This window comes from Ambystoma mexicanum, chromosome 5p (assembly GCF_040938575.1).
Source record: "Ambystoma mexicanum isolate Mex_15411 chromosome 5p, UKY_AmexF1_1, whole genome shotgun sequence".
Taxonomy (NCBI): Eukaryota; Metazoa; Chordata; class Amphibia; order Caudata; family Ambystomatidae; genus Ambystoma; species Ambystoma mexicanum.
Window position 1 is genome coordinate 173,397,024 of NC_090930.1, and position 17,570 is coordinate 173,414,593.

A 17,570-nucleotide genomic window follows, 5' to 3' on the forward strand; every position below is an offset into this window, starting at 1 on the left:
AGGATAACTTTTAAAAGACTATGTAGAGTTTAAAAATGACACCCATAAAAAGAGTAAAATATTCCAGAATGTGGAAAAAGATTCCCACTCACATAGGGAAAAATAATTACCAGTCCAGCAAAAAGTTCTGGGGTTGACTCAGGTCAGGAAGAGTTGTCATTACTATGAAAATATTACCCAACAAGTGTAAGAAAAGTAGAGGAGAGTGTGATCACGATAGAAAAGACAATCAACTCCTGTCTCTAAGGCACAATTCCCTACACTTCTCAGTTACTAATTGGTTAGAGTAGATACATTTAGGAAGTCCACAAGGTAGGTTAGAGATCAGGCCAAGGGCCTTTAGGTTAACATATCTCTTCATTTAGCAATTAGCATACTGAGTGAGAAACAATCACTTTATGCTAACATCGGGTTCAGGACATCTGGGCTAGAGGGAGGTGCTTTGATAAGAGACGGACAGCCACAAGGCCCACTGAAATATCAGAAGTGTAGTGACTGTTGTGCAATCTGTGACATGTGTCAAATATTTTTTTCATCCTACTACATCATCTTGCAGGATACGGTTTGCAAATGCCCGACTTCAACGAAGGCTTTAGAGGGTCTGTTAAATATGAAAGCGGTTACAAGCTTTGGGATAATCTGCAACCATGTACCCAAAGAACATGTAAGGGGGCACTATTTCTGGCTTCAGTTTTGGCTCTTTACTGTAATGCATCGTCTTCCAAGTTCTCAAAAAGAACCCCAGCCTCCCTAACCAAAAAGTTATCAAAATAAAGGGGCATACTCTAGATCTTAAAGTGGGTGCATTTCATTGGCCCATAATGAGTTTGTAGGCTTAAGCAACTTCAACCTTTACGTATTTGTTCTCACAATATTTCACCCAACAGTGCGCACAGACCACGCTCAATGCATGCTATTCAACACGCATCACCAGAACATAAGACCTACGGTCTAGTGACTATCAAGTGGAAGTAGATCAGTGGTGGAATCTTGCAGAGAGATCTAATCAATTTACAAATTAAATAATAGCGCATATACATGTACCCGCTGTGTGTACCCCCGATTTGCCACATCTCATCAGTTAGTTTTGACTTCAGAACAATTGAGCGACTATCAACCACTCTAGAAATACAGGCTACCAAGAAATTCTGATCTTTAAAAAATATGGATGTCAAATGAATGCATGTTATACAATGACCCTCCCTTTAACCTTGACAAGTTTGAGATGATCACACCCAAACAAACAATGCTGTAGCACAGCATATCCTACATGGGAAATATTGTGCGTCACATAATCTTGTTGGAGTGGAGACAGTTTGCTTATCTCCCTAAAAAAGTTCTGCTATACATTTTGGCCACTGAATCAATTAAGGAGTTCAGCACCACGTTTCTGCCCCTTTCTGATTGTGGTGCTTTACACCACTAGGTGGTGCCAGGGCAGATAGGAAGAAATTACATTATGTTACTTGGCTTCATCAGACAAATGCTGCCATTTTCCCTTCGCAGTCCTTTCTCAAATATTAGCTCGCAGAGGTCCTTAGGCTGCTTACTTCTGGCTATGTGACACTTCAGATCCAGCACCGCTTTTGTTTCATACGTGGTGTTTTAGCCCTAAAATTAAATTGTCTTAAATGTGGCAGTTGAGCATCTTAAGAGTTTACTTGATGCATGTTATGAACTTAGCTACAAATGGTTTCAAAACACTGACGGATTTTTGATTCCCATCTCTGGCTTCCTGTACCCTTGCGCACATTCACATTTTTTTTACTATGATGACCGTACACAGAAGGAAAGAGGAGGCAGCATTCTTTCACTGTGTAAAATCTTGGCACAAATGATTGTGTTGAATTTATTTTAGGTTCATCCCTTTAGTGGCATTTGTGTTGTGCTATCCCGGTACAGCTTTTCTGCTTAAGAAATGAACGTATTCGTATTAAAATACGAACATTGCATTTATAGGCATATTGAATTCAATTTTTGGCCCACATTTCTATTTTGGACATTAAGGTGGCACAGAGTGACTGTCACTTGCGGACTACAATGTACCAAAATAAAATACTTAATAAAAATAGCAAATTGAAGACTGATAAAGGGAAAAGCTTTGCATTGATCATACGTAATCACAAATGCTATTGGCAGCCTTGCAAACAATTTTCCAGCCCAAATTACCATTATACATAATTCTTGAGCATTTTATAGTAATCTAAATGGAAGGAGAATGCTAAGACACAGTTTCCAGTTTGCTGTGTCTAGAGTGCCAAGCTACACGACACTGATTAAGCCAGAGGCTTAAAGGACGTGGCCTAGCAGTTAATGATTTTGAGATGGACTGTGCCTTTTGATGGGACCGAGACAGATTTGTACAAGTGTCAGTTATGGCAGAGTTGGCTGAGCAATTATGGTTTGAAAGAGTGCCTAGGGCAATTGCCACTGGTTACAATTTAAATGGTTTTGAATAATTCATCCTTTAACTATCAAACTAGAGCACATATTTAAGAGGATACCGACCCAAAGATGGTGGGAGACAGCTCCACATTGGAGCTTCACCAAATTCCCCTCCACAGAGAAAGAAATCGGTAATGGTTCACCTTAAGCCCAAATTAACTTCACCTGCCGCCCCTAACAGTTCACTTCTTAGCCTTTAAGGCCTCAAGACTCACTGTCAAGGGTCTCATGATAGAACTGCAGACAGACCATACATTGACAAAAAAAAAGCACATCTGAGCAGTTCATTACATTTTTACAGCAGTTTTACAAGACTCTCCTCCATGACAAAGTTCACTGATAAGACAAAATTGAAGCTCATTGAGAGTGCTTATAGAGTTCTGAAATTCAGCTCCCAGTGAGATTGTGGAAAACAGCTGCTGGAATGCATAAAAAAAAATATTCAAAATCAATTTAACTTTAAAATGTCAAATAAAAAAGTTGAATGCCTATACCTCGACTGGAAACATACTATCCCCTGAACACAAACATCACTTACAGCACTAACCACAGTATTAAATGTTCTAGTACGCTTCAACAATTTAAAGAACTTTTAAATGAGGGGTCACAAACTCCTCACAGCATCACTTTCGTCCATACCCTGCCATAGCCGGCATTACCATATATTTTTTTTTCACAGCATTAAGTTACACAATGAACCAACATAGGCCAAGTCAACAGTTTTGAATGCTTTTGGCAGGTAGGCGTGTTCCTCCATTCCTATGTGTACCTTTAAGTTTGTATTTAACAATTTTCTACAAATTATTACACCACAGTTAATAACATGTTTCTGCTAGTCTTCACCTTTCCAATACGAAATAAACAAATTATGCCAGCTAAGTGCTTTGAACCAGGGCTCTCTTAATACAAGAAGTGGCTAAAGGCATATTTGGTTAGGAACTAAGCAAGTAATTTGCTTATCAATTCAAGTACCTATTCCCTTTCAGACAGATTAATTTTCAGCAAGAAATTAACGTTTGAAATACATTTAATATAAATTGTTTAAATGGATAGCTTAGCTGCTGCAATTACTCATTACATTTTAGTAGACTGTTTCTGGAAGGCAAAATGGCGATTTTAAATCACCTTTGAGAACAGAAATGAGAATAGAGCAATGCTCATGCTGCTGCTGGGTTACGTACATCACTCAAGAAATCTAACAAAGTAGTGTCAAGCCCACAGGTACATTCCACAATAGCTTTTTCTCAAAAGTGGCTAGGACATCTCCTTTAGCCAAAATGAAACATGCATTAGCTTCATTTTCTAAACAAATTCAGCCAAAAATGGACTGTCCCTACACCTAGCATCCAGGGCTTCCCACGGCTGAAACTTTCAAAATCGAGAATACCAAAACCTTTCTGCAAGCGAGAGTAAAGGTCATAAAAGCAAATATAATAAAGTCAAAACACAAATGTTTTGGGATTAAAATCCAATTCATTTTAATGGGCTGGTTTTGCTAGGATTTGTTTTTCTTTAAAACATTTGACTGATGTATTAAGAGGTTTGTCTGTTCCAAACCCCCAAAGAGAAAACATTTTTCATTTTGACATTTCATTTTCATAATTGTTCTATATTTTTGCCATCAAAATTCCTTACCACATATGGAAAATTTCAAGGCAAATACAACAGCAAGAAGGAATAGGATTTTTTCAGCAGGACTGAAATTAGGCACTGAATAAAGTTGTTTGTCACTAATGTGCAAACGGTTCCCAATGTGATTCGTGTTAAAGAGTAAATAAGGACAAATAAGAGTACAGGTTTTTAGTATTTATCTAAGATTCTCCACCAGCTGTTGGGAAATACGCTAACAAGCAAACCAATAGGTTCATGCAAAAACGAAGCCTTGGTGATCCTATAAAATAATGTGCCAAAAAAGGCCCGTTTGTCAATGGCCATAAAGCATTTGCAACTAGATTTATAAGAGCATACAAACATGTACATATTTACAAGTTAAAAACAACAAACCAAAGTCTTGATGTTTGTCATTTATAAAGGCATTAACTTATTTGTCAATGATGTTCCTTTGATTTTTATTAATGTGCCTGACCAAAATGAGTAGGAACACTGTTTGCTTTAAAAATAAATGAGCTGATCTTTGTGCAAACGTCACAATTCAAAGACACACACCAATGTGTGAATCACAGTCAATATGCTCAATCAAAACTATTCAAATCAAATTAACCTTATTTTCAACATCAAGAACCTTGCAATGAAAATGAAATGCTTGGACGAGACATTTTTACAAAAATTTATTGCATCAGTAATATATTTTCAAGCAGTATGCTTTTACACTTTTCCATCTCCTCCATCCATCCAGAAAAATACTGCAAACATGTAATGTGACCAGTTAAGAGGCAGAGCAGCAGCATAAACAATCATACAAAATCCCAAGTATAAAACACTAATATTAAGATGCCCGCCACACACATCATTAAAGTACTGCTGTGCAGAGTAGAGCCTGTCCTAACTAGAGCTGCGAGAATATTACGGGCGAAAATATGAATAGGTTTTTCTAAGTGCATCTGGAAGAGCTGCACTGGGAAATTGAAACACCTTATTGGTGCTGTCAAATTAGTGTAATAAGTCCAAACAGAAATTAAAACGGAAATCAATCGCACCTAGATAACAAATAACGATAGAGTTTGCAGAATTTCAAGCCCATTAGGGTTTTTAGTAAACACCTTTAGTTCGACCAACTTCACTTGGTTGTATATGCTGCAATGTCTATATTTTACAACCGGATTCAATCAAAATAACCAGTATGAAGTACAGTTTTGCACTAAAATTATTTTACCCTGGTTAAATGTAAGCTAACAATATTCAACTAGTGGATATTTCTACACTCTGTCATACAAATTGGGCATTCTGAAGCCGATCAACCAGTTATGTTCACAAATCAAATCGGTTGGTCAAGAACCAAATGCCATTTTAAGTAAAAATAAATAGAATATCTACAGTTGCAACCCTGCTCCACTTCACATAGCTAATGTATTGAGTGGTGGTAATCTATTAAAAATGCTGATGAAGTACAATTTCTGCAACAAAGTGAAAATGTGCAGTACCCCGCATGTTTTACAACATCCAAGACATGATTTTGCAGAGATGCATAATTTGTAATGTGGGCCTATATATTTCTGGCTAAAATGTATTAAAAAAATAGCTTGACAAATTCATATTCCAAAATTTGGCCAAGTACTGTTCACATGAGACCACATGCTAAAAACTCTCAAAATATAATGACCCATCTTCTAAATTAAGCCTCACATCTATCAAGTGCACTATCAAGTGACCATATCCAAAGTTGAGTGGCTTAGAAGAGTTAACAAAAAGGTGCTCAAGAACTAGTACAATTACTAGCTAGAAGATAAACTGTGAAGGCAAGCCAAAAGACTTGGCAAATATTCCCGAAATTTCCAAGAAACAAACACTTCTTAGGCCTGATGTGCTTACATTCCATGGCTATGCGCAAAGGGCATAATCCCCCTTCAGTCAACATCTTTCACTTTAAAGAAAAACGCAACACTCACTTTGGTACAGTATTAACAGATGTGCAGAAATTCTTATGTCACCATCACTTTATAGTTTCACCTGGAAACACTGTTCCATCAGTATCTTTTCAAAAAGGTGCCCTTACACACATTTTTTATGTTACAAGGTCAAACATTGCTGTTACTTCTCCCTCTTGATTTAGAGCCACTGTTGGAATACAAGTAAACGATTTACCGATTTGACATTGAGACATACTTTTTAGCTGAGGAGGCCCTCCAAGAAATTATGGAATATGTAAGCAATTAAACTACACTTTAAATACATAATTTTTCAAATGCAGCAATTCAAAACATAGAAAACCTTGTACATTTAAAGGACTAAAGATCAGAGTTCATACTGCAGATTGCATCGATTAGTAGCAAAGCTCTGCCATTAAGAACCAAAATGTTTGACCTTTCACAGTGCTCTGCTTTTAAGTGGGTAGAATCTTAACTATCCAAAATGTTATTGATAAAAATATACTATTACATCTGGGCACCAGAGATACCTGAAATATTTATAAAAGTACTTAAGTTAATAAAGAAATTAGTCAATGAATCAAGGCATTTTACAGTAAGTATTTTTTTAAGCACATTCTTTGGTACTTCTTCGGGAAAATCTAAAGTCCAATCAAAGTACGGAGGAACCAGCAGCAAAAATAACATTTTGTCTGCCACAAGAGCAGACAATTCAGACACCTTGTAAGGTGACATGCTTTAAAAAAAAAAAGTGCAGGGTTCCTACTGCTGAGGTAATTAACATTAACACTTAAAAACAATCGCAGTATTTGAGCTACAGTGCATTTATAACACACCCTACGCAAGGTGTGTAAACAAAAGTATGTTATTTTTCAAGGTTTTGGCCTTAGTTTGTCAGCCACGCGTTCAAACTTGCAGGCGGCCAGAGATCGAGTCTTTACAAGGCAGGAAGTCCGTGTTTTTACAACCTGCTTGATGTTCCGTTGCTTTTCTTTAGGCCCACGCCTAGGGTGTGTTATAACCTTTTTTAAGTCCGTACAGATGGAATCATACCTATTCTCAGGATCATCGTCATCATCATCATCTACAGGAACGGGCCCTGACTTTGCTTCATCGCCTATATCAGGGAGAAAAACATCACTTCATTTAATAGACGCTTTAAACTCACATAGATCATGCAAAATAAATGACCAACTGTAGTTAATCACTTTGGAGCTATACGAATGCATTTTATATTACTGGGCACAAGTTCTTCGTTGGCATGTCAGTACAAGACGTTTTTCTGTACACTTGAGAAATTGATCATTTTGTTTAGTGTAAAACCATCAACTCTTGCAATCGGAAAAGGGCAGGGCATCAATGTACAACAGTTTCATTATGTATTCCTGATTTAAATGATGAAACATGCATAGATCAATACTTTAGTGATGATAATCCCAAAACGAGATCTGCAGATTTATTCCACAATGCAATGCTACGGCTGCTGCTGGAGGCGGAGGAAAGCACTAATCTATAAAGTCAAACGGGGGGCCAATTCTAACATTTACAGTGAGGGAGTGGAGACTAAGACATTTGCAACTGGCTGGTCCTTACTGTAATACGGCAGTCGGGATAAAAAAAAAATAGTAGGGAAGTCTTCTCAGAGCAATCATTTATTATAACAAAATTAAAGGCTTACATCAAATCACTTTAGAAGTGCTAAAAGGGTGCCTAAATAGAAGAGGACATGTTACACAAAACCCAGACATCACATTTTCTGATTGTACTCCGCTTTATCCTCTAGAATTATATTTCTCATCAATCAACCTCTTCTCACAAGTAGACTGCAGGGACTTCTCAGATGAGCATGCAACGTGGTGAGTGTTTTTACTGGGACATTGTCCGTCCCCAGGCCCTAGGCTCTATCCAACGCTTCTGTGTTACTCTGAGCACTGCCTCCCTTCCCAGACGGCCCTCATTGTATACCACCCTCAGCCCGCCCCCCCTGCATCTGGATTGGTGTTCCGCCACCAGTTGACCCAAGAACACAGCTTAGAAGAAACTCAAAGGGCAGCCTTGCTTGGGCACAGGCTAAGGGCAACTTCCCTCAGCCTGTCCAACCAGCACCCTAGCCCTGCATGACCCTAGACCTCCATCTACAGCTATGTTCAGGTAAGATGCTGATTGTGCCCTTGTTGATGCTGTACAGAGGCAATCAAGCACTCAGCCATGTCTGACCAGGTCAATTAAGCCCACCACGAATGTAGTTCCACCCTACATCAGCCATGATATGCCACCTTGAAACAGCTTACATCTGCTCGACCTCCTAGCTAGCTGTTTGGGTAGTCCTTGAAAAACTGTCCTGACTTTATAAAACTATACCGAAGGCAATACAGAAACTCCACCCTTAGTACAAGGTTGTACCACCTGAGATATTGGTAGCATGGACAGAGCAGCCAGGCTCATGGAGAGAGGGCTGTAGATTGGTACAAAGAAATTGTAGCATACATATGGTCTTTAGAAACACTGATACTCATGTATTGTAAAAATAATGGTTTACTTTATTTACACATAGGCAAAGATGACATGCATTACTTTCTGTAACAGCATTTCTGATGATTGTATCCGCTTAGATTCACATGCAGCGCATATAGTCTCACATCTAGTGGTAATCGCAGAGTATTGCATCTTTCTTTCGAGGATTGAAAGGGGACGTCAACATGAGCTTGTCAGTAACACTATCCCTAACGTGACATGTGTACCCAAAATCCCTCACGCATCGAAGTCCCTCGGATTATGTTATTTTGCAGTGAGGGAGCCTTAGAAATATCATGAGCGAATAGATGGAGTTGTAAGATGTCTATGTTCCCTGTACTCCAAGAGGTGAGGAAGGGTGGGCGCATGTGAATCTAAGCAGATGCAATCATCAGAACTGCTATTACAGTAAGTAATGCAGGTCTTCTGATGCTTGTTAATCTGCTTAGAATCACATGCTGTGCATAGACTAGCGAGCAGTACCCAGAGATGGTGGTGGAATGTGTGAAGGAACAGTAGCAAAGAGGTCTTAGCACCACTTGTCCCACCTGAGAATCAGACCTAGAGTGAGTATCCAGGCAGTAGTGCTGTGTAAAGGTGTGCACAGAACTCCAAGTTGCTGCTTTACAAATGGACTCAAGAGCAACATTTGTAATGAATGCTATGGAAGCCCCGTGCCCCAAGTAGTGGGTGCTCTAGGCTTGAAGGGCAGGCCTCTCTTGGCAATAGAGTAGCAAAGTGTGATGCAGTTTACAATCCACTTTGTAATAGCCGATTTAGAGACAGGGTCCCCTTCTCTGCCAGCAGCCACTGAAACGAGAAACTGTTCCTTTTTCCTTAGTGGTTTTGTCTTTTCCAGAGAATAGATTACAGCTCTCCTCATATCAAGTGTGGGGAGGCTTCTTTCTGCCAAGTTAGTGGGGTTCTGGAGAAAGGTGGCTAGTTCAATTGATTGGTTCACATGGAACTCAAATTTAGGTGCAAATCATGGGCGAGTGCGCAGCACCACCTTATCTTTGTGAATCGTGACAAATGGGTCTTGAACTAAAAGAGCCTGTAGTTCGCCAACTCTCATTAATGATGTGACTGCCACCAGGAAAGCGGCCTTATAAGTGTGCTTTAAGGCTAGCTTTATGCATAGGTTCAAAAGGAAAATTACCCCACCCCCATAGTCGGTACAAAGTTCAGGTCCCATCCGGGAGCTGGGTTGGAGATAAGGGGGATGAAGGCTTTTAATCCCCTGCGTAAAAGCCTGGATTATTGGAATCTTCCATCACAAACATCTTTTGGGACATGGTGTAAGCTGAAAGCGCAGCTAAGTGGACTTTTAAGGAATTGAAAACCAAGCCTGAATCTAGTAAGTGAGTTAGGTACAGGACAATATTTGTTAGTAAGCATTCAATAGGATTAATGCTCTTGGCATTGCACCAGATGACAGTGTTTCCATTAACTGGAATAGCAATGTCTGGTGTTTGGTTTTCGTGCATCTCTAAGCATGTCCATGCATCTGGAGATATCCAAGCTCTATGTCTTCAGGGGCCAGGCTGCTAAGTTTTGAGTTTGCAGGCATGGATGAAGTGTTTCCCACCCGCCTTGTGACAGCATGTTGTATGGGCATGGCAGCTTCCTCCCAGGGGAGACCACCATTGCCATCAGGAGAGAACCAGGGTTGGCGGGCCCACATCGGGGCCACCATAAGCATCAACTGGTTCCTGGTCGGGGTATGGAGGGGGGGGGATTTGGGGGGTCAGGGAGTGTAGAAAAATTTCTCTGATCATGTTATCCAGAGTCCATTCCCCTTGGAGCGGTTTTGCGGGTACCTGGAGGCATAATCTGGTCATTGTGTGTTCTTGCGAACAAGTCGTTCTCTGGGAAGCCCCAGTCTGTGAAGACAGTGCAGGGGCCTTTGTGTAACCGCCATTCGTACTCTGCGGGTAGTGGGAAGTCTCTGCTGAGCACGTCTGCCAGAAAAGTGAGTTCCCATGGAACGTGTTGCGACAGAACGAACATCTCGTGTTTGAGAGCCCATTTCCATATGTTCTGTGACTGTTTGAAAAGCCCAGGAGAGTGTGCGCCCCCCCCCGTGCTTGTTCAGGTAATACATGGTCATGGTGCTGTCCGTGAGTACTAGGACCGTCTTTCCCTGGAGGTTTGTTTGAAAAGCCTTCAGGGCTTTGAACACTGCTAGCGATTCCAACAGGTTTATGCGGTTGGATACTACCGCTGGGGACCAAACACTGTGCGCCGTCTGATGAAGGAGGTGGTCTCCCCACCCATCAAAGAAATATCTGTGGTAAGTGGCTGGTACTGCAGGGGTGGTGAAGTTTTTTCCTTGACCACCACTGCAGAGAGCGAACGAAGGCTGCCGCGACAACCACTAGATCCTCCCCTTTGCCCGCTGGCCTGACACCATTAGCTTGAGAGGCACTCTTGCATGGGGCACATGCACAAACGTGCGTGAGGGACTAGATAAATGCAGGAGGCCATCATCCCCTACAGTCGCATGGCTTTGCATAGTCTCACCTCATGATTGGCTACATAGTGAGGGCTCTGGAACAGCATGTTTTGAACGAATTAGAGCCCCCAGAAACTGCTCGACTTGGCTGCTGTCTAGGCTGACTTCGTCGTTGATTGAGAATCCCAGACAGAAGAGGAGATCTACCGTCTTCTGGGTATTTGATAGGCATGTTCGGTACGAATCTCCCGTTATTAGCCATTCGTCGATGTAAGGACTGACTGCACAGGTGAGCAGCTAGTCTTGGGGCTGAGGCAATATCGAAGGGAAGGACTTTCAACTGCTAGTGCTTGTCCTCTATCATGAACCTTAGGTACTCTGTGCGCTGCCAAAATTAAAATATGAAAGTATGTATCTTTCATATCCAATGTTGACATGTAACCCCCTCCCCGTGTGAACAATGGGATTTCTTCCTGCAATGTTGTCATTGGCTTGACAAACTAGTTCGCTGGGTGCAAGTCTAACACAGGGTGCATGATGAGATCCTTTTAGGTACAAGAAACTACACTGAATAAATACCCTTGATTACCTGATGAATGGGGACGCCTTCTAAGGCACCCTTTTCCAGGTGGATCTGCACCTAGTCGAGCAGAATCTGCAGGTGTGCTGGCGATAGGAGTCTGGATGTTGGTGGACGGTATTGAGGTGGCCGGTGAAACTCTACACAATAACCGTGGGTGATGGTCTTGAGCACACTGGTCTGAAGTGACCCCCTCCCATGTGTGAAGTAAAGATGTTAAACATCCCCCAACCGAGGAGGCATGGGAGGGGACTGGACTGGCAAGTCATTTCTGACCAGAGGCCGGGGAGCCTCTTGGGGTGGAATTCCTACCCCTGCCTTTGCCTCTTCGTTGACCCCTCTGCTGGTATTGACTGGTGCCAGCTGCACCTTGTCCCGAAGATCATAGTGTACCTCCTGTGACAAACTGGTTTTGTGGAGCTCGGGAAAAAGATTGCCCCCGAAAGGAATGGCGAGCGTTTCCTCCCAGTTGTCGCTATGGTCTAGCAGTGATGTAATTCAGAGACTTAAGAGTCTCGTGCTCTTTTTTTCTCCATCTCCAAGGCATCATCCACAGCTTTGCCGAACAAATTTGTGTGCTCCACTGGTTTATTAGGGGGGCCTGAGTTTCTGGCTTGAACCCTGAATTCTTGAGCCAGGCATGCCTTTTGAGAAGGGTACCTCGGAGGAGGGTTCACCCCGCTGTCTGCTGCAGCCAATATGTATTTTAGGATGTTGTGGGTCACTCGGTTCCCTTCCGAGACAATTGCCAGTAGGCGTGATCGTACCAGTTCCGGGACTTCTTAGACACCCTCATGAAGTAGGTTGCACTGTACATCACTAACTCGCAAAAAGGGTAGTATTAGCAATTCTTCTCAAATATGCTGGTGAAGTGATGAAATGTTTGCCACAGGCGTACAATTTTTTACAGTCTGTCAGGGGGCGCAACTGAACTAGACAATGCCCCCTCCCCCCCACATCCTCTTCCTGGTAGTAGTAACGACCAGGGAGTCTGGAGTGACATGCCTCCGGATTTACAATGGGTCAGAAGAAGAGGGGCAAAACTGTTTTTCAACCCGAGGGTTGACGGCCCTTGTAAGGAAGGGGATAGCAAATAAAGTGTGAGGCGCTTCCAGTTGGAATTTAGCAGTGGACTTGCCTGACTTGTGTGTGGGGGGGGGGGGGGTTCTCCTTACGGAGGTATTCTGCAAAGTCAGTGCCTTGTACAGCTTCCTGCATGGCAATTTGGAAATGGTCCGCAGCCTTTTTCAGGATTGCATTAAAGGCCATTTGATAGTCAATATGTGAAGCTTACCTCTGTGGAGGGAGGATCCAGACAAATGCCGTCTGGGTCAGGAGATGGGAGTGGGGGAAGTCAAGGGCTGATCTTGACCCCAATCTGGGCACTGGTCTGGTGTGTCCTGGCCAAATGGATTGGCTTCATGACCATAGGGATCCTCGTAGACCTTCAGATTCAGAGAAGTCAAAAACGGCTTCCTGGAGTGTTTGGCGTCAAAGCTTCTGTACCTTTGGAAAACTAGGGCAGGAATCCACCTCCCTAGGTCTCTTGGGGGCAATAAACTTTTTCAGAAAAGTCTACAAACTGAATGTTTGTCCATATAGTTCTCAAATCTCACTCTAGTCCACAGGGATGAACCAGAGGGGTTAGAAGGGAGGAGGGGGTGGGGGGCAGAGGCTCTTCAGGAGGAAAGTTGTCCTTAGAAGGAAGAGACTTATCAGCAAAAATCTTAGAGAGGGGTTGGACCCCTCCGAATGCTCCTCTTGACACAAGGATGTGCTTTTCGGTTTCATCCGCCACCAAAACAATGGCTGCAAGATTCACACGTAGCTCCAGTGGATATGGGAGGGATTTCGACTTGCCTGTAGGTGTCGTGTTCTTCAGTTTCACATAAAAACTTTGGGGCAGACGTGCTCTTAGATGGTGCGTCAACGGGCTTGTGATCTTTAGCAGGGACGCCCTTATGTGTGGAATGCCCGGACGCATGCCAAGACGACGGATGGAGGGCGACCGATCGTGAGGATCGGTAGGCGCCGTCGAAAATTTCGGCAGGCCTGTTGCCGTCTGATGCTTCCTCGATATATCCGTCGAGGGAGCTCGTGGGGTTGTATGCTTATCCTTAGGTGGTGTGCGTGTGCCCATGTCGCTGGGGTTTGAACTGCCCATAGCAGTACCAGCGGCCTGCCCGTCAGGGCCGGGCACGGACAACTGGGAACCGGATGGTTCCGCAGAAAGGTCTATGTCCTCCACCTCAGAGCGATGGCTGCAGCTATAATCCTTGTCACTTGAGATGACGGGGGAAATCGGCCTGCATGGCGAAGGCCGCCCACCATTTTGTGCGCGTGTCAGTGTTTGTGGACGAAAAAGTTTGCCAGACTTGCAGGATCGCTCACCGTGGTCATGAGGTAGACACTTGTTGGACTTACGATGTGCGTCTTTCCAAGGGTATTTTCCATTACAGAACGGACATTTATATGGAGTTCACTACATAGTAGAGGTAAAGGGCGGCAGCCAGACCAGAAGGAGAAATTATAAGTTACTCACCGTAGTGACAAACGTACTCTTAGTCCATAGTCCCCTTTCCTCCATACTGTATGGGCGTCCCTTCCAAGGGACGGGAGATGTAACCTTTTTCAACAGAAAAAAGCCTCTTCCCCTTTAAATTAAGAGGTGCGCTGGGGTGTGGCCCCAGGACCATGCGCTGCCCTGACTCCACCCTCCGGCGCCACACCCCAGCCCCCATTGACGCGTTTACAATAGAATTAATATTGCCTAATGACACCAGTATTATTAGGGGGGGGGGGAGGTTGGTGGGACGTATGGAGGAAAGGGGACTAAGAGTACGTTAGTCACTACGGTGAGTAACTTATAATTACTCTTACGTCCCGTCCCCTTTCCTCCATACTGTATGGGTGATGTACCCCCAGGGTGGAGAGGAGACCCTCCATAAGCAAATAGGTTCCTGAGAGCTGCCTTTCCGAAGGCCGCATCAGATCTAGAGCCGGCATCCAAACAGTAATGCTTACAAAAAGCCGAGGGAGAGGCCCAAGTGGCCGGCATGCTTATGACTTGCTAAGGGACATGGCGCTGGAATGCGATGGCCGTTGCCTTGGCCCGGACTGCGTGGGCATGCAGGTTGGCCGGAAGCAGCTTGTGCTGGCCCTCGTACGCTTCTTCGATGGCAAAGACCATCCAGCGGGATATGGAGGTCTTAGAGGCCCGATAGCCTGGTCTTGAGCCTCCGAAAGTGACAGTGTCGGATTTGCGGAAGCCCTTGGTCCTGTCCAAGTAGAATTTCAGGGCACGCCTGACATCCAGGCAGTGCAGCACTCTGTGCTTCGTCCTTGGGAATCAGGGAAAAAACGTAGGAAGAACCATTTCTTCATTCAAGTGGAAAGCAGACGGCACCTTGGGCAGAAATGCCTGGTGCGTCTGCATGACTTGGGTGGTGTATGGTTCTGAGGCGACCAGCGCCTGGATCTCGCTGACTCTACGAGCCAAGGTAAGGCCGACTAGTAAGGCCGTCTTGATGGTTATCAGCCTGATGTCCACGGACGCCATTGGCTCGAATTGTTTGTGCGCCAGTGCGCCAAAGACTATGTTAAGGTCCCAGACTGGGTGCTGTCTCTTGAGGGGCGGGTAGGGCTAGCGAGACCCGTCAGATGTTTGACGACAGGGCTGGAGGAGGAGAAAATGGCTTCCTCCGAGTTCTTGTAAGCCCCATTGGCTGCAAGGTATGTGCCGCAGGTGTCCACCTCTACGCTTGAAAGAGCAAGGTGCGTAGAAAAGGAGAGCACATCGTCCAAAGTGCATGTCAAGGGGTCTATCGCCTTGGAGTCTGCCCAGTGGCAGAATCTGGTCCTTTTGCTCTTGTACTGGACCCTGGTAGCTTTGCTCCTGGTGCCCTGTATGATTTCCAAATTGGCAAGTGAGAGGCTAAGGTGCCGAAGTGTTACCTGCTCAGTTACCACGCTGTAAGGGCTAGTTTCCCTGGCGCAGGGATGACTCTGCCCCCCTGCTGTGCCAGAAGATGTGCTGGGTCCTTCGGGAGGTGAATCGGGGGCACCTCCGAGAGGCTGAGTAACTCCGAAAACCATGGCCTAGCCAGCCACCATGGAGCTATTAGAATGATGAGTCGGTGAGACACCTTGATTTTACAAATTACCCTGTGGATCAGGGGAGTGGGCGGAAAGGCGTAGGCTTTCATGTCGGACCACTGGAGGTGAAATGAGTTGCCCAGAGAGCTGGGGTCCTGACCTTGCCAGGATGCGAACTGGGGACACTTCTTGTGCCAGATGGCAAATAGATCCACGTGGGGGTGACCCCACCTGTTGAAGATCCCCTGCATAACAAGGTTGTTTAGCTACCCCTCGTAATGGTCAGCTCCCAGTCTGCTGAGCTTGTCCACTTCCAGGTTGGATTCCTCTAGGAGGTGGACTGCCGTGAGGAAAATGTCATTTTCCAGGGCCCACTCCCACATGGCGATCGCCAGTCTGCACCAAGGATGGCATGTGGTGCCTCCCTGCTTATTGACAGTACATGCTGGTCGAGTTGTCCGTCTGCATGAGGACAACCATGCCCTTGAGAAGTTGTAGGAATGCTCTGTGCGCTAGCTAGATGACATTCAGCTCCAACCAACTGAGGTGGTATCTGCTCCTGTCGAGTCCAGGTGCTGTAGGCCGCGAGATTTTCCGGCGTGGTTCCCCAGCCCTCTAGCGAGGAGTCCATGGTGATGGTGACCTGCGGAGGAGGCGGCCGAAAGGGCTTGCCCGTCCGTAGGTTGCAGTCCCTGGACCACCATGTTAGGTCTGGGCGGAGAGATGGAGGAATGTTGATCATTTCGGATTGAGAGCCCCGCTCCAGATTCCATGAGGCCGTGAAGTGCAGCTGAATCCACATCATCCTTAGTCTCGGATGCGGCATGGCTACTAGGACAGCTGCCAGTAGACTCAGGAGATGTTGGTACCACCATACCGAGGTCACGTCTCTGCTGAGGAAGTGGGTGGTGGCCCTCTTGATGGCTGTGATTTTGTCCTCCAACAGGAAGACCTTCTCAGAGCACGTGTCCCAGATGAGGCCCAGGAATGTCAGTCTGCTTAGGCTGCAGCAGTGACTTCTTGAGATTGAGCGAGAAGCCCAGATCGTGCAGTGGGTTTATAAGGGCATGGGAAGAGTGGTGAACCGCTTCCGGAGATGTAGCCCTGACGAGCAAGTAGTTGAGGTATGGGTAGATGTGGAGGCCCTGCGCTCTGAGGAGGGCCGTCACAGCAGTCATGAGTCTGGTAAAGACCCTGGGGGCCCGAGCTGAGGCCAAAAGGAAGGACCTTGTATTGAAAATGGTAGCGCATGATCATGAACCGTAGGAAAGAATGATGTGGCTGCCAAATCAGGACGTGTAGGTACGCGTTTTTCAGATCCAGGGAGTACATCCAGTCTCCCTTGTCCGATGTCTCCACTTTAAAAGCTGGCGTAACCATCTTGAGTTTTTGTACGGCTAAGGAGAGTTTGAGGGTGGAAAGGTCCAGCACAACTCTAAAGCCCGCCTGGTTCTTCTTCTGAATGGCGACAATCCTGGAGTAAAAGCCAAAGCAAAGCCTTGCTGAGAGGCTGGGACTTCCTCCACTGGCTCTCTACGAGCGACCGGATCTCCGCCAAAAGAGTTGCTGTCCAACCTGTGGGAGAGGAGGGAGGAAAGGCTGGGATAGGAAGGCAGTACGCTGTGGAGACTATGGATAGGATCCAGGGGTCCGCGAAATCCTGGTGCCAGCAATGTGCATGGAGAGCAAGCCCACCCCCCACCGGACACACGTGGACCCGAAGGTGCGTGTCATGCATTCTTTCCCTCAGAGGCGGTCACTGAGGAGCGGGACTGGAAAAAGCCCTTACTCCCCCGCATCCCCTTTCGGTGCTTGCGCCGGCTCTGAGACAGCGAGCAGCCTGGATCTACGTTCCTGGAAGCCGTGAAATCGTCCCTACATACGACCCCTGTCTGATCACTGCTGAGATTGGGTGTACGATTTGGGCGTGGTCTTT

The 17,570-nt window shown here is 45.1% G+C and overlaps 1 protein-coding gene across 1 annotated transcript in view; it reads right to left on the bottom strand.

Annotated features, from left to right (window-relative positions):
• Nucleotides 1-17,570, bottom strand: part of ATRX (ATRX chromatin remodeler) — a 2,430,811-nt gene that overhangs the window by 1,900,005 nt on the left and 513,236 nt on the right. The window contains exon 10 of the mRNA XM_069612585.1: nucleotides 7,044-7,107. Coding sequence (XP_069468686.1) covers nucleotides 7,044-7,107 — 64 coding nt within the window. The remainder of the gene's footprint in view (nucleotides 1-7,043; nucleotides 7,108-17,570) is intronic.